Source organism: Pelodiscus sinensis, chromosome 5, assembly GCF_052426305.1.
Source record: "Pelodiscus sinensis isolate ZL-2025 chromosome 5, ASM5242630v1, whole genome shotgun sequence".
Lineage (NCBI taxonomy): Eukaryota > Metazoa > Chordata > Testudines > Trionychidae > Pelodiscus > Pelodiscus sinensis.
This window is the reverse complement of record NC_143056.1, coordinates 69893328-69921027: the sequence shown is the minus strand read 5'-3', so window position 1 is coordinate 69921027 and position 27700 is coordinate 69893328. Positions and strand designations below refer to the sequence as shown.

The window sequence follows — 27700 nt, the reverse complement described above, 5'->3', positions numbered from 1 at the left end:
TCTTAATTAATCCTGGACTTGAATTCTTCTAAGTCATTGTTTCTTGTCTTTCTGGAGGAGCAGTACTAGTTTTAACAAAGTGAGACCTGCCCTGGTTCATTCAGGGCCTGCTGGTCTCCCATTCAGCTCTCTTCTCCAACCTGCAGCAGTGGGTTGCCTGCCTTTAGACTAGATTTAGACTAGAGCAATGCGGGCCTCAGTCAGTATGCATGTGCTAATCCTCAATGGATTTGGGGGCACAAGAAGGCCAAGTGACCAAAGCCTGAAGTACCAGTACAGATATGCAAATCAGCAGGTAGGAACCTCTGGATTAACAGATGTTACCAACCAATGCACTTTTGGTGCCTGGAGCACCTTTTAAAATGCTTGCCTCCATGGTCAGTGTGTGGTTTTCTTTTTTAAATTACAGTATGTAATTCACATAAAGCCCAACAGCATTTTCATCTGGCTCCAAAAGAGTTGAAGATTGTCTCCCTTATGACTCTGTTTACACTGCAATTGTGGTGCGCACATGTTTTATGTTTGTTTTCTCCCCACCCTCTCCCATTAGGTATATGCCACCTTTTTGTTCAGTGTCTAAGGTTCATTCTGAAACTCTTCTTCCCACTAGCTTGACAATTAATCTTCCAGCAGAATAGTGTCTATGCAAGGATTTTCATTTTAAACTTTTACATAGCACCATAGCACAATTCTTCAAGTGGAAGGCGAGATTCAGTATAAAACTGCTGAGCTCGCTATTCAGATGCAAAATGAGGACATTGATTAAGGACTTTTGCCTATTGAACTCTTGTGATGCTTTTGTTTCTCTCTGGTGTGTTCTCTCTCCCCCCCCCCCCTTTCTCCCCCCCCTTTTCCAATTTGAGTGGTGAAAACATGAGCCCATATGCTTTTGGTCACTGCTCTATGGCATGCAAAACCAACTTGGAATAATTAAAAATAGGTTTCTCTCTCTGGTTGCTTTTGGTTTCTGGACTTTCACTGTGTGCATGTATATGTGAACCTCTGTGGCCCGTGATTCTCTGGTCCAGCAACATCCGAGGTCCACTAGAGAGCTCCAGCCACAGAGGTTGCCAGCGACTGGGCGCTCAGATGGCAGGCAGCCTGCGAGGTCTGGGGGCAGCAGGGAGCCCAGCCAGCAGCCAAAGCAGTGCCAGGTGGAGAGCCCCACCAACCAAGAGTAGAGCCACCCTCAGCTGGAGTGGGGTGGCAGCCAGGAGTGGAGCCTCTCCAGCAATTGGGGGCAGCGCACTGGGTGGGTCAGTGACCGGGAAGGGAGCCCGAAACAATTCCCCTGGTCCGGCAAACTTGCTTCCTTGGGATCACTCTGGTCCTGAGAGTGCTGGACCAGGAAGGTCCAATCTGTAGAAATAATTCTTATTGATAAATGTGTCCTATCCTACCAAGGTTCTTGAAGTCTTGTGTTATCCAGTTCTGAATCAGTGCAAAGAAAAGGCTGGATGATGGGGGACAGAATATAAGAAATATGGAGCCATTAGTGGTGGTCATGAAAGTGTGGGGAATGACAGATGGAAGTGGGATGGGGAAAGAGAAAGCAAGGAAGTTCCAAGCCTGATCAAAAGTAAGTTGGTTGTCTGTCTGATCTGAGACTAAATGGTGGCTTCTATGGTACCACCTGAGATCAGTGGAGACCCCTGAGCTGCATGTTCTTAATTTCTATGTGCCTAAAGCCTGAGAGTTCAATGGAAGACACTTTTTCTTTTGGAGCTTACTCCCTGCCTATCTAACAGAGGCACACTTGCCTCAGCTGAGTTGAGCAGAATGTTATTGATTGCAAGTATTAAGGTTGGTGGGAGGTTCTGGGTTTTTTATTACCGTAGTTGCAAATGCCTTGAATGACAAGGCAGAGTCTAGTTTTCCCTTTTAAATGCTACATGAGCAAAACCGCATACTGGCTATGTCCAGCAAAGCAAAATGTGCTAGGTACTGCTACTATCACTTTGACTGTAGCTTTTATAGAGATTTGTGCATTCCAATAAACTGAAATACTTTGAGACATGATTTCTATATGTACTAGCAGCAGCAAAGGAAGGACAGCACCAGGTAGTTTGTTACAAACAAGCTTTTATTAAACACTGTTTGTAGGTTTTTGTATCTATTTAAAAAATTTCAGTGAAAGTTTTCTTGGAAAAAATGCCACTCAATGTTAAAATTCTAAATCAAGCTGCATGATGTCATGCTTGAGAACCAGAAAGTGAAACTCTTCCCCCCCCCCCCCCCCTTTGCAATTCATTTAACTTGGTCAATAAAACTAGATGTTTGAAAACTGCTTGTGCTGACAATTGAAGGTAATGAATGGATTCCTGTGCAAACTAGGACTATTAAATATTGGTTAACTGAATAGTCCAGTAACCACAAGAATTCTTAATGGTTAGTCAACTATTCTGTAGTCCCCAGGGACAGGGCTGGCAGCCAGTGTACTCCTGTCTCGCTCCTGAGGAGCCCCTTGCCTCTTCTGATAGAGACATAAGTGCAGAGTGGCAGCAGCCCCTGTGTAGGGTGAGTCTGAGCTCCTGAACCCAGTGCAAGCCAGAACTGAGATCGGCTGCCTACCCGCCTGGCTCCTAATACACTTTAAATGCAGAGCTGCAGCAGATGTAGGTCCTGGACTCGTTTCAAGCCAGGACTGAGCTAGATTGCTGGCCAGCTGCTAAAAAATTTACTGGCAAGGTGGGAGGAGGAATGCATGTAGTCTATAGCATTAACCTATAGCTTTTGCTTGTCGGTTAATTGATTATACTATTACATCCCTAGTGCAAATATTTCCCCTTTAATTGGATTTGAAATGCCTGATATTTGAATATACTGTAAGAACATTCCCTAAAAACTGTCGTCTCATAATAAATTCCATGCTCCTTGGGATGGGAGGGGGGAGGGCAATTCCCATCCTTTAAAAATGAAATTGTAGATGTTTTCATGTTTGGAAATCGGAACAGCCATCCTTTAAATTCACTTTGGACTTAAAAGATGTTGCTGTCACTTGTATCTTTACTGTATCTGTAAAGGAGTGCCCTCCTCTTTTCTGGGTATGACTGATGGCAAGCTAGTTGTATGGGAAGACTTCCCAGTCAGGCATCCTTTTCTAACTATAATGCTGCAATACTGTGAAAGTCTGTTCCAGCCAGATGAATAGCACGTGGATGCTTTTAGCCATGAAAGTTGAAACAGAAGTACAAAGTTTAGAGGGTGTGGAGGAGTGTATTTAACAGTTCATCTTATAAAGCCAGCCTTCATTGCACATAGACCTTGTGGTTTTGTTTCCTGAAACTGAACTCAGCACAGCTGTATAAACTGGAAGAGCAGTCTGGGTAGGTGTGTAGGCAAATCATCGTGCCAATCCAGCATTGCTTCAGAATCCCTTTCCTGTTAGCAGTAAGTACCTTCTCACGCTTATATTGGCCTTCAAGAGGTTCTTTATCTCTTCTCATTGGCTTTCCCTTCCCTGAAGCCGTCTGTCAGATTGTGATCTTTTTGTTTTTTGTTGTTTTTTAGATATTATTTTTGGACAGTGCTTTGGAACATTTTGTGCATATGGCCCTCTGCAAATGTACTGTTGGATTGATTAAGCTGGATATATGAAACCTGGCTCTCTGTGATACAGGGTGGTAGTGGTGAAAACACTAAAACAGTTTCCAAAGGGAATTTTCTTCAAAATAAAGCATATTATAAAATCAAGTGGAAAGGACTGCAAGAATATTCTGTATTGCTTCTCCAATCCCTAAACTAAGCTCTCTCTCCTCCCCCTTCCCCCCCCCCCTCCGCTCTCCCATGATTTCATACTTTCACTTACATTGCTACTCAATATGTTCAAGAAGGTGATTCTTGGAAGCTTTTCTTAATTCCCAAAATTTGCTGATCATTGGTGGGTATAATGAGCCTTTAGTGTAATGTTCTTGTAATTGTTTGTAATTTTGCGGTGATTAGAGGTGTCTTAATGAATCAGGTCCTTTTTATCTCAGTACTGATTGCTCATAACAGTCTCAGACACTTCGCCAAAGAATCAATGCCCACAAAACAGACATTAGACAGGATCACAAAGAAAAAACAGTTTCTTGCCATTTCAACCAGAAAGGAGATAGAAATGTAGCCGTGTTAGTCTGGGGTAGTTGAAGCAAAATGCAGGACAATGTAGCACTTTAAAGACTAACAAGATGGTTTATTAGATGATGAGCTTTCGTGGGCCAGACCCACTATTTGATCTGAGGAAGTGGGTCTGGCCCACGAAAGCTCATCATCTAATAAACCATCTTGTTAGTCTTTAAAGTGCTACATTGTCCTGCATTTTGCTTCAACCAGAAAGGACACTGTCTTAATGACCTAATCACATGCATCCTACTTCAGAAGACTTTCAAATCTGCACTTGAAAGGGAATCCTCTGAACTGGCATTCATGCTAAAATTCGACACTCTTCGCAGGGGGCTGAACAAAGACCCCAACTACCTTACCCATTACCAAGATAGCTTCCCCAATTATCACCTCTAATACCATTAACTCAGACATTCACCTTCTCTTCCCTCCCCCCCCCCCCCCCCCCCCGGCATCCTCCTTCTGTTCTGAAATGTGATTTGTCCTTTTCGTATGTGTTCACTTTTTTTAATTGTATCCTTTGGTATATATGGTTGTGACTATTTTCTTCCACTATTTGATCTGAGGAAGTGGATCTGGCCCACGAAAGCTCATCATCTAATAAACCATCTTGTTAGTCTTTAAAGTGCTACATAGTCCTGTATTTTGTTTCAGCTACACCAGACTAACACGGCTATATTTCTATCATTTCCCCTTACCACTGATCCTTGTAGGACCACTTGTCACAGGATTCTGTTGGCTGTAACGTGTCACTTATTTTCTGTAGTATAGATAAAGCTTTTCCTTTCTAGTGCAATGATTTACAAATGCTTGTCACTATTTCAGTAATAGCATTGAGTGATTAGGGAGGCTCTGGGTATGTTGACAGCCACTGTGGTTCCAATCATGTGTAGATGCTTCCAACATTGCTGGAAGCATTTTCCTTTGATGTAGGAGAGGTGATAATGAGGTGGATGGAAAAATCCTGTTCTAGCTCTGACTACTCTAGGGTTAGGTCACATACTTGTGGTGCTCAGGGTGTGAAATTTTTCAGTCCTGAGCAAAATAACTAGGAAAAACTTAAATCTAGTGGGCTGTGCCCATGAAAGCTCATAATACCATCTATGTATTTTGTTACGTCTATAAAGGGGTACCAAACTCTTTGTTTTTAAAGTTTTTCCTGTTTCAGTCTAACTTGGCTATCCCTCTGAAGCTTTTGAACATAACTAGGTTTACTTATGTTTGAGGCTTGTGTCTCAGTAGGGACTGCTTTCTGAACTGAAGTAACATTGTAGTTGGGGTTAGTATGTCTCATGGAGCAGCCTGGGATTTAGAGCAGTGGTCACTAACCAGTAGACTGAGATCTACCGGTAGATCTTGGAGCCTCTGACAGGGGACCCTGATTGGTTTGGCCAGGAAGCTCACAAGTGCTGGCACTTCAGTTGCCCCTCTGCCCACTGTCATGCTGTTCTTGTCCTCTTGCCTTGGAGCTGCCCCTTGGAAGCCTCCTGCTTGCTGTGCAGCATGTGGGAGGGAGAAGGGGGAGGTGCTGATGTCAGGGTTCCCTCCCCCCAATCTCATGCCCCATCTCCACCCGGGGATGGAGGGAGCTCGGCAATGCAAATTTATCATTCTCTCTCATACTGTGTGTTTCTGTCATTCTTACAAACATACACTGTTCTTCCCTCTCATCTCCTGACCCAAAATGTACAGGGGGGGTTGTTACTACTTTTACTGCTTGCAAAGTGTGTTAGTTTTAGTTTTTGACTGGTCTGTGCATTTCATAACCTTCATTTCTCTTACGCCTAAATTTAATTGAGTATTTAAAATACTTAACCTGTCCTGTCTGCAGTAATTCTCCTTAGGGTTAGTTGTACTCCTGGAGGTGGCTGGAATGTCCCTGTGGCCCCCTGAGAAGGTCAGAGCAGGGGTTCTCCACATGCTGTCCTTGCCAGCAGACACTACTCCTGCAGCTCCCAATGATCAATGATGGAGAACTGTGGCCAGTGGAGGCTGTGGGGTCTGTGCCTGTGGATGAGGGACAGCACTTGAAGCCATTGCTGTACATGCCAGCTGCTTTTGAGAGTGGGATGGGGCTGCGTTGGCTCTGCTGCTCCACCCCTGGGCCAGCTGTCCAGCTGCTCCCAGGGTGGCAGGACTTGAACCCACCACTCAGGGCAGTTATCTGGGGAGCACAATCTCCTAGTCCACTCTAAAGACCACCACACCCCACCCCACCCCACCTCCCTATCTTCAGAGGGTCCCTTGTCCTGTGTCTGGTCACTCCCAGAGTGGGCGGAGGGTGTGGCTTGAAGGTAGGGTGGTGGAGTGGGATCTCCAGTGAACTTGGGGATGGTCATTAGTCTTTGGAGCACAGAGTGGTGGGCTTGATCCCGCCCCCTCCCACCCACTCAGGCAATGGCTGGGCTGCCAACACAGTCTGCCTGAGGGATGGACCTGGCTCCTGTATTAGGAAAGCAGGATAAGGGACCTACTGAAGGTAAGATGGTGGGGCAAGTTCTGGAGTGGCTTAGGAAATAGGGCATTGGCCTGGGAAACACATTGTGGCAGGTTGAAGCCTTGTCCCCCCCTAGGCAGCCCTAGCTCCCCTACCTCCCCTACCCACTCTGGGAGCAACCAGCCAGAGGACAAGGGACCACCTAAAGGCAGGGAGGTGGAGTGGGTTCCTCAGTAGACTAGGACAGTGGTGGCGCGTGGCGCATGCGCGGTGCTGTTCCAGGCATGCTGCATTTGTGCAGCACTGGCCCAGAGTGCACACAGCAGGGGGAGCGCCGACCCTGGGCGTGCAGCTCTGGGGGGCGCCAGCCCCGGGCACGCAGCAAATTGGCGGCCGCCCAGGCACGTGGCGCATGGGGAGCGCGCGGAGAATTGGTCACCGAAGCGCCAGCCCTGGGCATGCGGAGAATTGGCCGCCCCGGGCACGTGGCGAATTGGTCACCCTGGCCCTGGGCACACAGCTATGGGGGGTGCCGGTCCCGGGCGTGCGGCAGATCATAGAATCATAGGACTGGAAGGGATCTCAAGAGGTCATCGAGTCCAGCCCCCCGCCCTCAAGGCAGGACCAAGCTCCGTCTACACCATCCCTGACAGATGTCTATCTAACCTGTTCTTAAATATCTCCAGAGAGGGAGATTCCACCACCTCCCTTGGCAATTTATTCCAATATTTGACCACCCTGACAGTTAGGAACTTTTTCCTAATGTCCAATCTAAACCTCCCCTGCTGCACTTTAAGCCCATTACTCCTTGTCCTGTCCTCAGAAACCAAGAGGAACAAATTTTCTCCTTCCTCCTTGTGACACCCTTTTAGATATTTGAAAACCGCCATCATGTCCCCCCTTAATCTTCTTTTTTCCAAACTAAACAAGCCCAGTTCATGAAGCCTGGCTTCATAGGTCATGTTCTCTAAACCTTTAATCATTCTTGTCGCTCTTCTCTGTACCCTTTCCAATTTCTCCACATCTTTCTTGAAATGTGGCACCCAGAACTGGACACACTACTCCATCTGAGGCCTAACTAGTGCAAAGTAGTGCGGCAGAATGACTTCACGAGTTTTGCTTACAACACACCTTTTGATACAACCTAGAATCATATTTGCTTTTTTTGCAACAGCATCACACTGTTGACTCATATTCAACTTGTGGTCCACTATGACCCCTAGATCTCTTTCCGCCATGCTCCTTCCTAGACAGTCGCTTCCCATCTTGTATGTATGGAACTGATTGTTCCTTCCTAAGTGGAGCACTTTGCATTTCTCTTTATTAAACCTCATCCTGTTTACCTCTGACCATTTCTCTAACTTGCTAAGGTCATTTTGAATTATGTCCCTATCCTCCAAAGAAGTTGCAACCCCACCCAGTTTGGTATCATCTGCAAACTTAATAAGCGTACTCTCTATCCCAATATCTACATCATTGATGAAGATATTGAACAGTACGGGTCCCAAAACAGACCCTTGCGGAACTCCACTTGTTATCCCTTTCCAGCAGGACTTAGCACCGTTAACAACAACTCTCTGACTACGGTTATCCAGCCAATTATGCACCCACTTTATCGTGGCCCTATCTAAGTTATATTTGCCTAGTTTATCAAGAAGAATATCATGCGAAACCGTATCAAATGCCTTACTGAAGTCTAGGTATATGACATCCATGCTTCTCCCTTATCCACAAGGCTCGTTATCCTATCAAAGAAAGCTATCAGATTAGTTTGGCATGACTTGTTCTTCACAAACCCATGCTGGCTATTCCCTATCACTTTATTACCTTCCAAGTGTTTGCATATGATTTCCTTAATTACCTGCTCCATTATCTTCCCTGGGACAGATGTTAAACTGACCGGTCTGTAATTTCCTGGGTTGTTCTTATTCCCCTTTTTATAGATTGGCACAATATTTGCCCTTTTCCAGTCTTCTGGAATCTCCCCTGTCTGCCATGATTTTTCAAAGATCATAGCTAAAGGCTCAGATACCTCCTCTATCAGCTCCTTGAGTATCCTGGGATGCATTTCATCAGGACCTGGTGACTTGCTGACATCTAACTTTCCTAAGTGATTAACTTGTTCTTTGTGTATCCTATCTTCTAAACTTACCCTCTCTTTGCTTGTATTCACTACGTTAGGCACACCTCCAGACTTCTTGGTGAAGACCGAAACAAAGAAGTCCATTGAGCATCTCTGCCATTTCCAAGTTTCCTGTTACTGCTTCTCCCTCCTCACTAAGCAGTGGGCCTACCCTGTCCTTGGTCTTCCTCTTGCTTTTAATGGGCAGCCCTGCCCCCGGCCGCACGGTGCATAGGGTTGCTGGCCCCAGGCATGCAACTCATGGGGGACTCGCAGGCGAACGCCCCCACCCCTGTGCGCCCGGCAGCACCAAATGATTGGGGACCACTGGACTAGGAGATACAGCACTTGCCTGAGGAGGACAGGGTTGTGGGTTGTAGTTGCCACTCAGCAGCCCAAACCCTGCCCATGCTGGGAGCAATGAGACAGCCAACACAGGATACAGAACCCACCAAAGGTAAGGGAGGTGGGGGTGGGTTCAGCTCTGGAGTGGCCCAGGGGCCAGCACATTCACCTCGGGAGCACAGGGTGATGGGTTCAAGTCCTGGGAGTAGCTGGACAGCCAATGCAGGCTTCCCCAGAGATGGACCAGGCTCCTGCATTAGGAAGGCAGGATAAGGGACTCCTCAAGGGTGGGGGGGGACAGACTCTGGAGTGGCCTTGGGCAGTGTCCCTCAATCTCTGGAGGCACCCAAGAGAAGTCTGGGGGTACATCAACATAATTGAAATTTGGAGAAAACTGAATGTTTAAGTTTTACAGAGTTTGTAGTATTTTTGTGCTTTTTACACCCAAATATTTAATCACCCACCCAGCTACAATTAAGTTGTTTAAACAAATGTGTTGCAATGGTTTAAAAAAAAGTGTGTGTGTGAAAACTGTATGTACTGGGGGTACTTATAATTTTTTTTAAAGGAATTTTATACAAAAAAATTGAGAAACACTGGCCATGGGGATAGAGCATTTGCCACACACCCAAGACTAGAGCCTGCACCCCTACCCCAGCCTAGTGAAAGTGAATGAGATTTGGGGAGGAAGGGCAACAGAGCAAGCAGGGTGAGGCCTTAGAGAAGGGGTGGAGCAGGGGCAGGGCCCCAGGGAAGAGGGGGAAGGAAGTCAAGCAAGGGTATTTGGGTCTGAGGTGGATCTTACATTGCACTTAAATTGAAAACGTGATCTTGTGGTTAAAAAGGTTGGAGACCCCTGATCTAGAGAGTCCATTTTCTGTTACGAGCCAGTGAAAAATGAGATTACTGTATTTTAAAGCTGTTTTAAGGTAACTATTGGTTTTATTCTTGCTGTGGTTAATTGAACAGTTCTAAAGCAATTCAGTTATCTAAACTTTTAAAACTAGAATTGAGTTTAAAAGCTTTCAGTTGCATTAAATTGGTGCCAGCTTTTTTTTAGTTTTTGTGGTTAAATTCTCAAGCAGCTTTGAAACAAGCTTCCTCCCTCCCACCCCTCAGCACTCTGAAAACATTTCTCATGGGAGTTGCTTTTTTCCTTTAAGTCTATCTGCCTCATGAAGATGCTGAAATAACTCAAATTTGCTGTTAAATTCTTATTTTGGTCGCTATTTTTTAAAAATAGCTTGGTTCTTGTTCTTTTTAAACCACCACATCTAGTTATACTCTTCTGTGCCACATTTCAGTTTGCTCTAGGTGTGACCTGCTACATGGCCAGATGAAAAAAAGCCAGAGACACTTCTTGTCCTTAAGAAATGTTGTGCACACTCAGAATTCATATGTCAGAAACATGCTCTCCACTATGTACTTCAAGATATGATTACATTATAAATAGTCCTTTTGGGGAGGGAGGGATGGTCTAACTGGTTAAGTTAGAGAATTCTGATATGCATGAGGATGTTGGATAAAATGAACATGTGGGTCTCATATGTGGAATTGAAAAGTGGGCATTCCAGACATACCAAGTGCTTCTCCAAACAAACATTAAAATAGAATTAAGATTTAAGATTCAGTTCATTTCCAGTGTTCCAGAAACTGTGACATAATCAGGGATATAGTCTGACAATCCAATCAATCAGGAAGTCTCAAACTCCTCGTGGTACGCCAAGGACATGAAGAAAGAACTATTTACATCTGCTTCGGGTCCTTTTCTCATGACCTATGATCATATGGCAATTCAAAGAGCATTTCTGCAAGAGACCCAAGAGCACTGCCTTTGTGAAGGGGTGAGACTAGCAAATGATTCACAAAGCTGGGAAAAAGTATAAGGGAAATGACTGTTTAGGAGGTGAAGGATGGTGGTAGCTTCCAGAGCTTTGGAGGAGAAAGGCATAGGCCCAGAATGAATCAGCAATTATTTCAAAAAAGCTTTTGCCACAAGTAGATTATGTATGCCACTGGAAAGAGCTTAATATGTTTTTAAGAGCAGGAAATATATTTTACACAGTTTGAGTGGAGTTTAATCCCTGCACTAGGGGACTACTACTACTATACTTTGAGAGCAGCCGACTCATTCCCATTTAAGTTAATTTGCAAGTGTATGCATGTAAACACAGCTGAGAATTTAGTGCTGGCCAATGAGATGCTGCTGCTTGAAACTGAAATTTTAGGCTCCAGCATATTCAGCCATGCACTGCAAAAGATCATATGATGGTTGGTGTGGAGCTATACCAGGAAGTGGCTGAAATTTTTATTCTTCTATGTGCATAGCATTCCTTGAAAGGGTGTGTAGATGGTGATTTCATAATTCTGGAAGACAGACTCCTGTTTGTCCTTTTTCTGTAACTGTTTCTCTTTAAAATAGGCATATTAAGAAGTCTATGTAAAGAATAGTATTGTACACTTCAAATTTAAATGGCATATTAAAGAGGCACAGCCCACAGCTGTACACGTTACAGATTTAAAGTTTTTGTAAAATAACAGGCTAATTGTGAGCAGCAATAGCATTTAGAGTTGTTCAGTGGCTCAACAACCTTGAAATGTTTATTGGATGTTCAGGGTGTTGGCTTGTTTAGAGCCATTGTTTCATTTCCTGCTTATTTATTTTTTCTTACAACTCTCTCTCCGCCCATCAATTAAAATGTTACCAACATATTCATACAGTAAACATCTCAATAACCAGGTTAGCAATTGTGATGCTTTCCAAAGGTACCCAAGGTCGAGACATCTCACTACCTCCTGCCCTTAGAACAGGAGTTGGGAATCTTTTTCCTATTGGGGGGCCACTGAAATTTCCTGTTTCTCTGCTCCCAGTGAGACAAACCTGATTGTTAATAATGTCAGTCTGTGCGTTGTTGCGGAAGCTGTGTATCTAGAAATCCAGATTGTAATTCTGACGGTCGGAATTACAATCTGGATTTCTATATACAAACCTGATTGTTAATATTCCCCTCAGGTCACCACGTCACACAGAACTTTGAATGGCACTAGAAATGTTTGGAAACAGCTAGGTAATGTAAAATCAAATCATAACATGCATATTAGAGCCCAGTTTTAGTTAAGACATTTTCCTGTTTAACGAAATTTGGTTTACCTAAAGTCTTTCTCCCAGTTCTTAACATCTAGGTTGACCAGGACCCTCTGTTCATAAATCAAGTAGGCTGGCAGCTTGTCCCTTCCATGAAGAATGCACTGTTTCTTTGCCTCCAGTTAAAGTTCCAGCATTCTGGTGTTTGTTCATAAACAGCCCACCCCCTGCTGCTTGTGTTTTCATGTGGCATATCTCCCTGTAGCATTCACAAGCTTTTGATGAGCATTTTGCTCCGTTTGTAAATTTTGCTCCCTTTGTGAAGCACACAATACTCACTTCACAAATAATTAGAGAAACATTCCTTCCTAAAAAACTTACTTATCATCTGTTAGAGACCAGCCTTTCAGCAGAGACCTTACTGCTGCCCTTTGGCAAACTAGTATACAGGCAGTCCCCGAGTTACGCGGATCCGACTCCGCAGTTACGAACGAGGTTTGCTCCGCGTCTCCCTGGTCTGCTGAAGACCAGCAGACCAGGGAGACGCGGAGCAAAGCCATGGAGCACGCGGGCAGTGTGACAGCCCAGACGCGCCGCTGCTGTCCCGCTGCCGGCGTCCTCAGAGGCTTTGCTCCGCGTCTCCCTGGTCTGCTGGTCTCCAGCAGACCAGGGAGATGCGGAGCAAAGCCATGGAGGACCCGGGTGGCAGGACCGCGGTGCATCTCGGTCCGCCGCCCGCGTCTCCCTGGTCTGCTGGGGGAGGGGGAGGCGCGCAGCTAGTACGCCTGTGGTGGAGCAGCTGGGGCGCTGCCGGTTGGTCGCGCAGCGCCGCTCTGGGTGCTACTGGACCAACCCGGCAGCACCCCAGCTGCTCTGCCCCAGGCGTCCCCAAGTCAGCTGCTGCTGAAACTGACCAGCGCTGACTACAGGAAGCCGGAGGCAGAGTTGCTCTGCCCCGGGCTTCCTGTAGTCAGCTGCTGGTCAGTTTCAGCAGCGGCTGAATCTGGACGCCAGTTCCGACTTACATACAGATTCAACTTAAGAACAAACCTACAGTCCCTATATTGTACGTAACCCGGGGACTGCCTGTACAGGTACCAGATCCATGGTATTCCAGAAACCCTTATGCAGCTACCCCTGCCAAGTAAGCCTCAAGAGATTCCTAGGCCACATAGATACTTTCTCAAATTTTCATGAGACTTCTCATCAAAAAGAGACAAGGATAAACCATAGTGCCTGACCCTCGGGCAAAGGAGAAATGCAGCATTTTGCTGTGTAGAAGCTGGTCATCAGCTTACCAACAGGAAGTAACCAAACCCCCCCCCCCCCCCAAACCCAGGATTTTACTCCTTTGTGTCCATTCTTTAGGGCTTTCCGATAAGGAAGGTACATGCCCTTGAGGCAGGGGTTATGGTTTCTTAAAAACATTTTGGAAACATCTGTATAGCTCATGCCAGTAAAGAGTCGTTGAGTTGGAAAAAATTGCAGCACCTCATTTTAATGTAAGCAGAAAGGATACTTGGCTGAACATGCATGCTGGGGTCTGTTGATTAGCCCAAAACAACGGCTCATGAAAGAATAAAATTGACTGCAGGGCCATGGAAGGAAGTTCGCGTTCTTTAGTATAAATTTAAAACCCTGTGCAGTAGAGAAACACATTTGTTTGTCTGGTTTCTGTTCGTGTTTAGTGTGCGTCAGCTTTCTGTTAGAGTAAAAAATTTTCAATCTAAATGTGGTTGTCTCTTCAGTTTAAAAAAAATTAAGTGGTAACAATCCTTGCACTATGAAAAGAATGATTTGAGTGAACGAAGCCTCAAGTGCTCATCCTGGGAATGTCATAAACCCATTCTTATGCTGCAAATGTGACAGCGTGGCTACACCCCCACAAATTTATTTTTATGGTTCCTAGGGTACAAACAGTCTCAAGCTAGCAGCCTGCCCTACAGAGATCTCCAAGCCCCCTTGTTAATGTGGTGTAAATGCGGTCTTAAACCCATGCTTGAGCCATCTGACTGAAAGCTCAACTAATGTTCCTCCAGATTTCTCAGCTGAGCTCCCTAGTTTATAATTTCCGTTTTATTTAACTTCTGGAGAATGTCGTCTGTGTCACAATTTAAAAATTGTAGACAGGATAAAATAAACTTCAGTTTCTGGCAGTGTTTATTGGCTCTGTTACGAACTTTAGCATAGATCTTAGACACAGCCAAATTTATTTATTGCCACATATGCATAACATCTCATTTTAAAAATCTAATACGTTATTTTCTTTCTTTCCTCAACCTGAAAATATTTTAAAAAGGGATTTTTCCTTTAATGAAGGCTAGTCAGTCTGAAAACTCCAGAATCTGATGCAGAGCCGTTTTTGCATCAGCAGAAATACCCCTCTAACAATGAGAACATCCACTGAATTAAAAAACTCATAGTAGAAAGGTTATTTTCTCAAATTTAAAAATTCCTCTGAGTTGAGACCAGGCATGGAAAAAGTCTTATCCCTGAAAGAGAATAAAGATTTAAGCATATGGAAGAATAGCCAGGTATCCAGCCACCTTGACTGGCGCATTCGCTTACCTGGCCAAAAACAAATATATATCTTTTAGTTAAATGATAACAAGGAATTATAATTCTGAGTTTCCCTTAAAGGGATTTTTAGAGATGATTGGAGTGGTGTCTTAACTCTAAATGTATGTAAATCTTGTGATCTGGCCGCATGCCTCTATAGAGTTTCCCTTCAAATAAATGGGGCTTTGACTTGTGCTTCCTTGGTTCCCTGCTGATCTCTTTTTGCTGTCAGGGTAGTTCTTGTTGATCTGGTTTGTTTGGAGTGTGGCAAAAGGTGACAAACTGTTAGTAAAATCACAGGTATGATGATGTCACATCCTTGAATTTAATTGGCTACACTCTGTAATCCACAGGTGTGATGTTTTGGCCTCAGTGTCTTTGACATTCCTCCTTAAAGTAATCGTGTGTGTGTGTGTGTGTGTGTGTGTGTGTGTGTGTGTGTGTGTGCGCGCGCGCGCGCTGCTACTTGTGGGCTAGCTGTCTCTGCAGGTAGCTAAAGAAGAATTTGATTTTATTCTAACTATCTAGGAGTCTGTTTCTTTGAGACATTTTAAAAATCAGCAGCTCTCTAGCAAAACTGGTTCCCTTAAATCTGTTTTAAGCAGCCTCTCCAGAGGCTGCATTCTATGCAGTTGTCTTAAAAGAAAGATAGAAAATGTAAGCGCTGGTTCTGTTGCCTTCATCTAATGTGTGGATTTGAGCCAAAAAAAAGCTTTGGCTTAGATGCACTAGCCTTTTGACACTTCCCATGCAAATCTCTCTGGGATCTCCACCTCCACTAAAATATTGACAAAGTCACATGGGGTTATTTTTAAACATTAAAACAAGCAGCAACTTTTCCTTGTTTCTCTTTGATTCCTTTCACCTCTAATTCTGAAGAGATTTTTCTTCCTCACTTACATTTTTTTCTGTTCTTGTTTTGTAGGTTTGCTCCCAGACGACCAGAACTATTTTGAGTGGATAAGATGAGCCATGGAATGGTAGCACCAAAGAGCAATACAGCATCACCACTTGCCTTGACTGGTTATGGATTATTTCTTCAATTCATTATCTTCAGTATTTTCATTGTGGAGGGACTGGCCTCAGGTAAGAAATCTTTACAGTACTTGCTTACTGTGTACACAAAATACACAAGTGGCAATTTTTCTTCTATGTAGTGTTAGACAAAACACAAAAGACCACTTTCTAGTATATATATATATATATATGAGATATTATAGGCTTCATTTCCATTGTGTTTGTGATAGCACCTTTGCTGCTGCCATAAGTGATCATATAGCACTGATTAACACTGTAGCAACTACTTCAACTGCTTACATGGAAAATATACTATGGGGAAGGGCCTTAATGTATTTTTAGTGCTGCAAATGTGAGTATTTTAAAAACTTGGAAACAAACTAGCGCCCACAGCAGATGACCAACAAATGCTCTGCAGAAGGTGGTTTGACATCTGTTGATTTCATGTTGGTTTTGTTTGGTAATTTCTGATTTGTCACTTGACCTTCTGTTAACCACTTTCTGGCTTTTTTTCCCTTTTATATCTTCTCGCTACAGTAGACTTCTGATAATCCAGCACCTTTGGGACCTAGGTAGTGGTGGTGCCGGATTATCGGATATGCCAGAGTGTCGGGAGGTACTCTGGTGGGGGGCTATGACGGGTCTGCCGGAACCCGCACTGCATCCGGAGGGTGGGCGGGGAACGGCAGAGTGAGGGGCGAACCCTCTGCCATTTTGCAGGAAGGCGGGAGAAGCCCCACGCCACTGCCGCCTAGAGTTTCCGGGAGGAGAGGGGAGTGGGCTCCCCAGCCCCCAGACTGCAGTAGTTATCGCTGGGGGTTGAGAAGCAGGGCTGCGGGAAAAACCCAGCAGCACCTCAGCTGCTCTGCTCTGCAGCTTCCCCAAGTCTGCTGCTCGTCAGTTTCAGCAGCGGCGGACTTGGGGAAACGACGGGGCAGAGCAGCTAGGGTGCTGCCTGGTCGGTCCCGCAGTGCCGCCCCACACCCCCCAGCTCGGCGATAACATAAAGTTTCATTCTGAGTAATGAATAGATTCTTATCGAATAAATGGATATACAGTAAAACTCCAATTTTCTGGCATCCAGTGGTCCGGCACTCCCGATAGTCCTGCTGGCTGGAGCACTTCCGGGTTCCAGTTGGTGCCGGACTGTCGGGAGTGCCAGACCATTGGATGCTAGACAGTTGGAGTTTTACTGTACTTCTTGATGCACTTCTGACAGAAGTGTGGTGAGAAGTGCAAACATGAACAAAACTGGCTGATGGGGAGAGTGCCTAATAAAGGGTAGTATTTGTATAGGAAATGCACAAATAAGATATACTATATATTGCAGGGGTGGGGAACCTAAGGACTGGGGGAAAGATGTGGCCCTTGGCTTACCTGGATCTGGCCTCCCAGACTTAGGCTCCCCCCAGCATTGGATCCTGCACTGTCCCCCTATCTTCCTCCTGCGGGGCTGGAGCATACAAAATTGACTAGTCTGGAGCCCTCCTAGGCTCTGGTGTAGGAGGGGAATGTGTGGAGTGTTTCTCCTTTGTAGTCAGAACCATGTCAGTGAGGGTTTTGGGGGGGTGTTGTTTTTTAGGGGGGAGCATGGCACTTGTGTGTGGCCCCCAAGTGATTTTTATGTGAGTTATAGGCTCCCAACCCAAAAAAGTGTTCCACACCCCTGACCTGTTGATTTTAGGTATATATTTATGCAGTGTGTTGAAAGCTAATAACCTCCCCCACCTCCCGGCCTCTCTCTCTTACTAGCCTTCTTGAGATGATTTTTTTTATATGTATACATGTATTTTTTCATGGTGACCACTAGAATGAAAAATATTGAGAAGAAAGGAGAGGAAGGCATTCTTCTCCCTGCACAGTGATCTAAATAAGACTTATTATAAACAAGAAAATGTTAACTTCTAGTAATTGCTGCTATGTATGGCAGTAGCTTGCTCCTGGAGACGAAATATACATTCCAAATAAATCTTAACCCTATTTATTATTTTTATTAGAGTAGCATCCAGTGTGTGCTAGAAGCCAGACAGCCCCTGCTCTGAAAAGGTTACAGTGGTAAAGACTAAAAACATGGGTTTGTAAGTGGGGAAAGGGATGCAGCATACAAGCAAAGTAGTCAGTCAGTGGCTTCTGGTAGTCGTCTTAGTTCCTGTTTTTAAAAAGAGTGACTGTTTAGCTTCTTGGTTTGGGGGAAAGACATTGTGAAATAAAGGTTGGTACAAGGAGGGATTAAAAGTCAAAAGGAAAGGAGAAGAGGGGAGCAAGGAGGGTGAATGAGGTCTTGAATTCAGTAGCTGGGGATAGGAGGATAAAAGAATTGAAAGAAGTTAATTAGAAAAATATGAAGGGTTAGAAGCTCAATTCTGAGGCAGGGACCATCTCTTCCTCTGTCTCTACAGTGACTAGCCTCTAGGGCAGTGTTTCTCAAAATATGTTGCACGGAACACTGGTGTTCCATGAACAACTCGCAGGTATGCCGTGACCTCTTCTTTGTTTTTGTCTTTTTTGTCTGACTTTTTCTTGAAAAAAAAAAAAAAAAATTCATAGGTGTCCGCATAAAAAAAAGGTTATTGTTTAGTCTCAAAGTTTCTGTGTTCTGTGGTCTCAAAGTTTAAGAAACACTGCTCTAGGGGAAGCGTCTAGGTACTAGAGTACTAGAAATGCTAATAAGTGGGGGATTGGTTCACTCTGCTTGCTTTATGTTGTATGTGATTCCTACTGTCCTCTGCTGATCTGTAGTAATTCACTGGCTAGGTCTACATTATACCCCTCTGTCGACAGAGGGATGTAAATAAAGCACATTGAAAGGGCAAATGAAGCGGGGATATTTAAATCCCCGCTTCAATGTGCTTTATTTACATCCCTCTGCCAACAGGGGTGTAGTGTATAGCTAGCCTCTGTGTGTGCCTTAGTTTCCCTGTGCACTGCACCCGTGCCCTGCTGGGCATGGGAGTTTTGGGTGTGACTCACTGTGGGGGAGGCTGCTCCATCTTACACAACAATAGCTCAGGCTCTCTTGTACCCTGAGCCTAGATTGGGGGAGCAACCAGGTGACATCCAGTGCCACCTTTTGCCTGGAAAGTTGGACAGAGGAGGAGGAAGGGCTGCCTGAAGCACTGGGACCTGTTGCTCCACGTGTGAGTGAGTCTCAGCTAGCTTAGTATTCAGGGAGGGGGCCTTGGCTCTGGGTCCCTAGGCTATCCCCAAGATGCATTGTACTAACTGCTTCTGGTTCCTGTGTTGACAAGTCTGTTCTATGCTGTGTCCCTGTGAACCAATAAACCTTCTGTTCTGCCTGCTGCCTCATAGTCATGTCTGGCTGCGGATGGGGTTGCAGGGTGATGGGAGTGACAAGGATGCCCAGTTGCTTCTGCAGGTGGGCTTCGATAGTAAAGTACATTGATGCTGGGAGTTAGTGGTAAATCAGGCACCCTTGTAGGTGCACCTGGCTCTTTCTGGTAAGGAGGGAGCTGGTGAGATCCAGAGAGAGACAGACAAGAATGGGTGACCACTATCTAAGTTACAGTCTGCAGTTGGAGTTAGAAAAGGACCTTTTAAAATCATAGTCCATCTCTTTCCAGCTCCTACCCCTCGTAATAACCTATCATAGACTGTGTCAAGTACCCTTTGTGATCTGGGACCAAACTGCCACCATCCCTGAAACTCCAACTACATATTGAAACATCTGCAAGTGAGACTAATCTTTATGCAAATGACTACCTCTGTACAGGGCTGTTGAAAGAGAAAAGCCAACCATGACACTAGTAAGCTTTTACAGTGTTTTATTTTTCAGAGATAGTGAGTTGGGTTTTGCACAGAATAGCGCTAGAAAACATTCAACTGCCATGTCTGAAAAGCCTAGAGTTGTTCTCAATTGTTTCTCTTCCCCAGGGCTCTGGTTTAGTCTTCAGCAATTACCTTCAGTGCAATTTGGATTAATTTTTGCCTAGATACGAAATAGGGAGAAAACAAACAGTGAGAAGAGCTTTTTGATCAAGATAAGTTTGTATTTCTTATGGGAGGGAAAGAACCTCCAGTTTGGGGAGGGAGTCTTTCCAAGTACAGATGCTTTGTTGCAGTAGCTCTTGGTTGAGATCTTGGTGTTGGATTGACAATAGTTGCTAGGAGGAGACTGTGGCACATAACCAAGGGGGTGCTCCTGCAGCAGCTTGTCAATTGTCAGTAACACCAGTGAGTCTGCCAGAGAATTGAGATCCAGAGGTATAAATGGTGTATACAGGCAGATGATCTAAAAAATCATCTCTTCCTCATCCTGCTTCATATAAACTCCTTTTGGTTCACTTAAATCAGGGGTGGAGGGCGGGCAAAGGGCCCTTTGTAGGCTGGTCTGCCAAGCTGGTGGATCCGACCTGCAGCTGCCCTGCTGTTTCCCCAGGCCAATCAGGGCAAGGGGATGGGAGAGCATGCAAGGTCTCCTCGCTCCTGCAAGAGTGTGTGGTGGCTAGAGAGATACATCGGCTCTTTTACGACAGCCAGATTTTATTGCTAGCTGCCACATGCCTTTGGCGGGGGTAAAGGGGTGTGCAAAGTCTCTTGTGTCCTTTCCCTGACTGATTGGTTCACAGTGGCAAGAGAGAGACACTGGCTGTTTTAGAACAGCTGACACTTCTCTCTAGGGGGCAGGGGAGAGAGGGGGAAGACTTCTCACATTCCCCCATCCCAGGCCAGTCAGAAGGGAGTGAAGCACAAGAAGCCTCCTGGCTTCGCCCCTTCTGCCTGAGGCCCCTCCCCTTCTGGGGTGACCTGGGGCTACTTCAGAAATTTCTGAAGTGGCCCCCTTTTTAAAATTATTGCCCACCTCTGACTTAAATGCTCTGGAGGGATGTGGGGGTGTGTCATGGTAGATGCTCTTGCTTTGTAAAGACTCCTATAATGATGCTGTGAATGCAGAGCCACAGCTATGTGTCACAGCTGACATACAGTACAAGAATCACCTTGGTAAAGCAATAGGTTCCCTTCTGGCTAGAGAGATTAAAGATAAAGGCTGAGGCAGAAGTATTCAATGTAACGTATATAGGACTGTGTAATGTGTATAATGTAGAGCTTTGCTTTCTGTGAGCTATAGCAGTGTTTCTCAACCTTTTTTTTTTTTTTTATAAAGTACCCCCTTTAAAAAAAAAAAAAAAAGTACCCTCAGTGCCTACAGTTTTCAGACACACAATTTTTTTCCTATCTTTGCAACACATTTGTTTAAACAATGTAATAGTCTCTGTGCAGGCAATGGAATTTTTGGATGTAATAAGTACAAAAATAATAAAGCACTGTAAAACTTTAAAAAAAATCAGTTTTCTCCAAATTTCAGATGTCTGGGGGGTACATCAACACGTCTCTTGAGTACCCCCAAGGGTACTCGTACCACTGGTTAAGAAACACTGAACTATAGCATATATTACTTCAGCAGCTTATAGGCTCTATAGTCCTGTCTAGACAAGCACTCCATTTTCCCTGCCATGTAGGTGGATGCAGAGCACAGAGTCATTTCCAGTTAGCTGGTATCTGGTCTCTTCTTCACATGTTAAATAGATTTTATTCATGCTGGATTTTGAGAGAAACCCTTGTACTCTGTCTCAAGCAGTCTCTCCTAGTATCCCTGAAGTGCTTCAAGGAGAAGGTGCTAAATTGCTTGGTTGAACATGTTGCAGTTTTTGGGGAAAGCACCTTTGAACTTTGAAGGCTTTCATTCAAGTGAAATTCAGCTCCAGCCATTCCCTTACCATATAAAACAGTACAGTGGGGTGCTGACTGAATCTGGAGAGGCCCCCTCAGTCAGTCTATCTGAAGAGGAGGATGAGGAGGGGGGCTTCTGTTCTTCAGAAATACCGGTTCTATTTCACAGTGGGGATGTGAACATGTAGGTGGTTTAACAGTTACACACAATTTGCACAGGGTGAGGAGGGTAAAGCAGGAGCCGGCTTCCCAAGAGCATCAGCCTCCCCCCATAAACTGTAAAGATGCAACTGTTCTGGAGCAGCTCTCTGCCTGCTGTGGGCAGGGGGCTGTTCCAGCCTGGCAGGGGGCCCATTGTGAATAGGGGCAGTTCTGGCTGGGCTCAAATAGCTCTTGCCTGCCCCTGCAGTGGGGAGAAGGGGAGCAGGGGCATTCCAGCCCAGTGGCAGGTGGGTGGAACCTCCCCACCCCCTTTAAACAGTTAACTAGATAAACAATATGTTTAACTAGTTACCCAATTAAATGGGATTTTACATCCCTACTCTGAAGAATACTCCTTGGGTTTAACCGTCTCCTTTTCTCCCTCTTTCTGTATCTGCTGTCACACTAGTCATTTCTCAAAGTCTTAATGGGAGAAGATGGTAGAAGTTGGAGACAGAAATAGCATACTGCAAACGGGGCCAGAAATGCTCCAGTTGAATATCTGTCTTACCTGATTCCGTTTCCTTGTAGAGTGCATCTGGAGTGTGGCTAAGCTAGGGAGCTTTCTGGGGATGGAAAGTGTAAGTGTGTGTGTGTGCGCATGTTTAAGAACAATTATTTCTCTCTTCACCAGGAGAAGAAATTCCTCTTTTAAACATAGAGTCTCTCTGCCCTTTTTTAAGTTTCTTTCCATAAATATTTATTTGTGGCTCCTTAGAATTGTTCCTGAATTCCCAAGTGTCTTCTGTTTGTATCGCAAGGGCAGAAATGGCTTGTTTGGTGGATCTATTTTTAGAAAGGCAACAATGGGCTGCAATGAAATGTTTAAGGTTGGGCGTTGCTCTCAAAGCTTTCTGTCACACATGATCAGAACTACAAAGGCAAGACTGTCAATATGCAACCAGAGGTCTTGGTGGGTCACTCACTGTTAATGGGGAAAAAACTATTAGTCCTGTAGCACCTTAGAGACTAACCAAAAATATATATATATAGTGTATGAGCTTTCATGGGCATAACCCACTTCCTCAGGTTAGTGAGATCTTTCAGTCTTCTGGCAATTAATGAAGTTCTGCTCTCCAGGGCAGTGTGTCATTTTTTTTTTAAGTCGCACTCCCATTTCTGTGAATATAATCTGCCTGTGCTTCCATGGCATCTGTGCTCAGGTGGTTGGGGCTCAGAGGAAGGGTGGAGTTGGGGTCAGAGCGAGGCTAGGTGCTACCCCCTCCCTGCCCTACAGGAGGAGCTGGCATACCCACCCCCATCCACTGAATGTTCTTCCATGCCTCCCCTACAGGAGTGCACCTCACAGTGTGGGGACCACTGCTCTAGGGCAATTGGGACTACTGGTTTATGTATTAAGCAAATATCCATAACCATAAAGCAAGGATCTTAATGCTAAAGCTTAAAAAGCACATCAAGGCAAATTTGGAGAGCCCAAACTCCTTTTCATTTCAGTTAAAACCCTTAATGTTGGCTAGTCAGTTGTGAAATACACCATGGATAAAAAGCTACTTGTTTTCAAGATCACATGTATGATTGCACATTCCGGCTCAAATATCTAAGAACTGAGGAGGTGCCATTCCTGTACGGTGCTTCTGATGTTTGCTGTAATGCAGGGCTGCTCTAATGCAGGGCTACTTAACTTTGGAAGCCCCAGGGGCCACAATGATACTCACAGCACATGCCGAGGGCCGCAATGTAAGTGTGGTTGCGTATACATGCAAATATATATATGCACATAGCTTCTTTCACACTGACAGGCATGAATACTAAGATTAAGGCAAGAGTACACAACACACAGGCCCCATTTAAGTCCGTTCTTCCGATATTAATAAAATGCAATATTTACCCGACTTCCACCCATATGACAGCACTTTTAATGAGCAGTGCCAGTCTAGGAATTTAACTATTAAAACACATATTAACAGAAGACCATTATATTGACTAATTTTTGTTTTGGGTCCAATCCACAGGCCACATGTTGAGCCCTGCATAAATTCAAACTGCATCACGGTGCCACAAACAAACGGGCCGTAGACTGCATGTTGACTAGCCTTGCTCTAAGGCTTATTAAGGTTAGCCATGCAGAGGCTTGTGGATACAGGTGAGTGAAGTTTGCATCCCATAAGCCAGTGGTGCGCAACGTTTTTGCACTCGCAACCCTTGGGAAAATTTTGGTTGAGCAAAAAAAAAGAAAAGCCTTTAAATGCCGGTCCACTTGCCTGCTGTTTCCCCCCCGCCACGTGTACGTCAGGCGCCTGAGCCAGGAAAAGAAAATACTGGCTGGCCCGAATCACAGTTCTGCGACCCTCTTTCCCTCCCCGCCCCTTGGAAGATAGCTGTGACCCCCAAGGGGGTCACGACCCCATGGGTTGCACACCACTGCCATAAACAGCTAGTTCGCTATTCCCACTCTGTCTTGTGAGAACACATCCATTGCACAGAGGGATTCTGCCTGCTTTGTATTCATTCCAGAGGAATAGCAAGCAGAGGATTGCTTTGCCTCTGTAAATATGCTAGATGAAAACGAAGTTCGTGCAGTTGAGTGAATTATTTTGTGGTCGTGATAGCTCAGGCTAGACAGACAAGATCAATGTGGGTGTAGGATTGAAGAGCATTTGTGCAGTTCCAACTTGCTTGTTTCATTTCAGGGCAAGAAAGTGACTCACCAGTCCTGCTACAACAGTGCCAATGAAAGAGTGATTGGACTGACATTGCTGTTAACTTGGAAAGAGAAGGAAAATTGGCAATGGGAAAAGCAGCAGCAGAAGTGGTGGTGGTGGGGTGGGGGAGCGTGGGTCATTGAGCAAAGGAGAGCGCACACAGTGGAAATATAAGGCAGAAGTTTAGAGTGTATAAAATGATTAGACAACCTTTCGCATGTCACACATCTGGATAATCTGCTGGCGGGCCCAAAGACATTTTGTTTGTCATGACCGTTCTGCCATTGGGAGCTGCATGAAGTGGCATAGGCTGCAGGGATGTGCTGGCTGCAGCTTCTGCAGCTCATATTGGCCAGGAATGGCAAACTCTGGCCACTGAGAATTGCAGGGGTCCATGCCTGCCATTGGTCAATGTAAACAAAATGTCTCATGGCCCACCAGCTGATTACCATAATGGGATGTGTGCTGAAGTTTGCCGACCCCTCAGGTATAACAATAGATCCACTGATGCCAGTTTTTATGCTGACTTGGTTTATGTGGGAACTGGTCCATCTGGAACTAGAACTAGATCACTCAAACATACTTTTGATGATGAATCGACCAAGACTGTAACACAATTTCTGTAAAATCAATTGAACTGAACCAGTCACAAAATTTACCTGGTCTTAAAAATCAAATTGGAAGGCTTAATAAAACCATAATAGCAGTCCTTTATTAGGTTTCCCTGTGTCCTCTATGGGTTTGGCTAATGTATGTGAACTAATTTGTAATTCTTGCCCCATTTTGATGAGAAATGGGGAGTGGCTTTGCCAAGATATGTGACAGATTTTCTGTACAACCTTGAACAAGTCACTAACTCAGTATCTCATCTGTAAAATGACAGACGCTCCTTTTGCTTAATATGGGAAGTGAAACCAATGTACTTGGTTTGTGAAGCACTTGGAGATCCTCAGATGAAAACTGCTGTAGTAGTGTAGTATAAAATATTAACGTGAGTGACTCAGAACAGAGGAAAAATTATTGGTCTCCTCTTTTTCCCTTTTCTCCCCCTTTATGTACCCAGAATGCTCAGGCTGCTGCAACAAACTTCTGGTGGGACATTCTTCAAATTGGACAGGCAGCAGCCTGAACCTTCCTTAACATCAGTAAACAAGGTTGTCACTTGCTCCTCGCTTTGCCTGTTCAGGGAGAAGGAGGCCACAGTGATATCTCCCTGAGACTGACAGGCTGTACTTCCCAAGAGTATGTTGTATTAAGTGTGTGTGCAGCCGCTCCCCGAGTTGTGAACGGTCGAGTTACGACCGTTCGCTCTTGCGACCAAAGCTCCCATGGAGCAGTCGTGAAGGCGGTCCCCGACTTAGGAACGCAACCTGCGCTTACGAACAGCGCGGTCACGTGTAACTCAATGGGGTCCGAGTTTCAAACGGATCGAGTTACATGTATGTAAATAAAACCCTAAAACCTTCAATAGGAAAACAAGAAATTCTACAAGTTGTGAAACTTGAACTGTATACACACCTAGTCTGTGGCAAGACCAATGTCAATAAGGAAACCTAATTTTAGATCAAGGAGAACTGGAGGAGGAGGATAAAATAGATAAGAAACCATAACTAAAAATTAGCCTTTAGACTAGAGCTAATTGTCCAGTTCTGACTCACTCTTGGGGAACCTACCATTGTCTTCTCAGTTGGAGTTTTGAGGCTTTGGCTTTTACCGTATAATATCTATTGTCTTGTTTAAAAATGAAAATTCTAAATTTAGATCAAACAATTAGGAATATTAGTGACAGGGTGTTTTTGTGCTGTGAATCAACCTCCCCCTCTGTCACAGGAGGGGGTGATCTTTACGGATTGTCGGAATGCAGCCACTTTTGGCTGAAGAAGGGAAAGCAGTGCAGTGAGGCTGTACAGAAGAAGGGGGTACATCGAGGTGGGCCATTCATACCAGACTTTCATTAAAACTTGAGTCACTCTATCTGAAATTTCTCTTGATTCTTCAAATGTAGGGTCCAAAAAGGTGACCTTATTGCCCACACCATGCCATGGTCTTCAGGGAAAAGGAGCGGGAGGGAAGGGAACGTGGGATGGGTGCCTCAGATTCTTGAGTCTGATTTAATAAGACACTGACAGAAGTATCTGGTATTGCTTGGATCTTTAGCAAAGATGTCCCTCACCACCTTGGCTAATAGACAAGACCTTGTGTTTAGGTGTTCCTAAGCCTCTGATTTTCAGACTGTGGGACAAGATGACAGGGAAATGGATAATTCCATTAAATTGCCTTGTTCTGTTCACTCCTTCTGAAGCATCCACCCCTGTCGGAAGGTGGGATACTAGCCTAGACGGACCAGTATGGCCATCCTTTGTGTGAGGAAAGGAGGGAAAGTGTGTTGGCGGCAGAAGTAAGGGAAGGCGAATAGAGAAGGTTTTGTCGCAGAGATAACTATGTTGCCAGCATTTCAGGAAGCTTTCATTTGTGCTCCTGTTTTTTCCAAATATGGGAGCTGCCAACAGGAAGTGCTTCAATGTTACATACTTGCGAGACTCACTTCTTTGCAGTTGAAGTGTTCATGGGAGCAAAAGACAAGGTTGCTTTTTGTTTGTAAGACAAAAACGCTCTGGAGGGAGTAGAAGCTAGGGAACGAAGCAGTACAGTAACCAAGTAGCCTTCTTAAATATTGCATGCACTGTCTTTCCTACACTCAGCAGGCTTCTTATTTCAGTGGGGGGGGGAGGGAAATCTTTACTCCCTATTTGAGAACAGACTCGAGGACAGATCTCTGCAGCGTAGCTGCTGCTGCTTTGTGGCTGATCCTGGTTTTGTTCTTCCTTTAAAGGAAAAAGGGATCATCAGCCTGTTTATGCCCCAAAATTCTTTTTTTTTCTTTAAAGAAGGTAAATGCCATCACTAGAGGACATGTTTGTGTCATCACAGCCCAAAGATAGGGCTGGGAATGTTGTGCTACTGGCACATATATGAGAGCCAGTCATTGGAAAACCATGAGTTGCTGCTGTGTCGGTTTGAAGCTGCATTTGCAGGATCCTGTGAAAAAAGGTTTGCATGAAGGCTATTCATTTTTCATTAGCACCAGTCTGTCTCCTCTCTGTCCTCCTCATGCCCCCTTTACTTCCTGTGCAAATGAAACAAACAAAGATTATAATACACAGTGGCAGTACTGAATCCATTATTTGAACAAATTTGCATTTTTCTCTTAAGCTTTCAGTCCCCTGGGAAAGGTGTCACATTACTTTAGCTACAGGTAAAATTTGTCAGTTACATGAATGCAGACTATTCAGAAAAGGGTCAAAAATAGGATCAAGAATAGAGCTGCCTGCCACAGTGGCTATAGAGATTAGCAGCTGTCATGTGGGCGAAGTGGTAAGAGTGGAGATATTTGGAGTTGCAGGGAAGAAAGAATGGAATGAAGTTGGAGGAGGGAAACTGGAAAGACAAGATGCTAGGATATGCAGAAGGAGAGGCAG

General features: G+C 44.8%; 1 protein-coding gene across 1 annotated transcript in view; it reads left to right on the top strand.

The window, feature by feature from the left end:
- SUSD6 (sushi domain containing 6) overlaps positions 1-27700 on the top strand; it is a 122060-nt gene that overhangs the window by 41561 nt on the left and 52799 nt on the right. Inside the window, exon 2 of the mRNA XM_006130295.5 lies at positions 15578-15738. Within this exon, the coding sequence (XP_006130357.1) occupies positions 15618-15738 (121 nt within the window). The 5' untranslated portion in view covers positions 15578-15617. The remainder of the gene's footprint in view (positions 1-15577; positions 15739-27700) is intronic.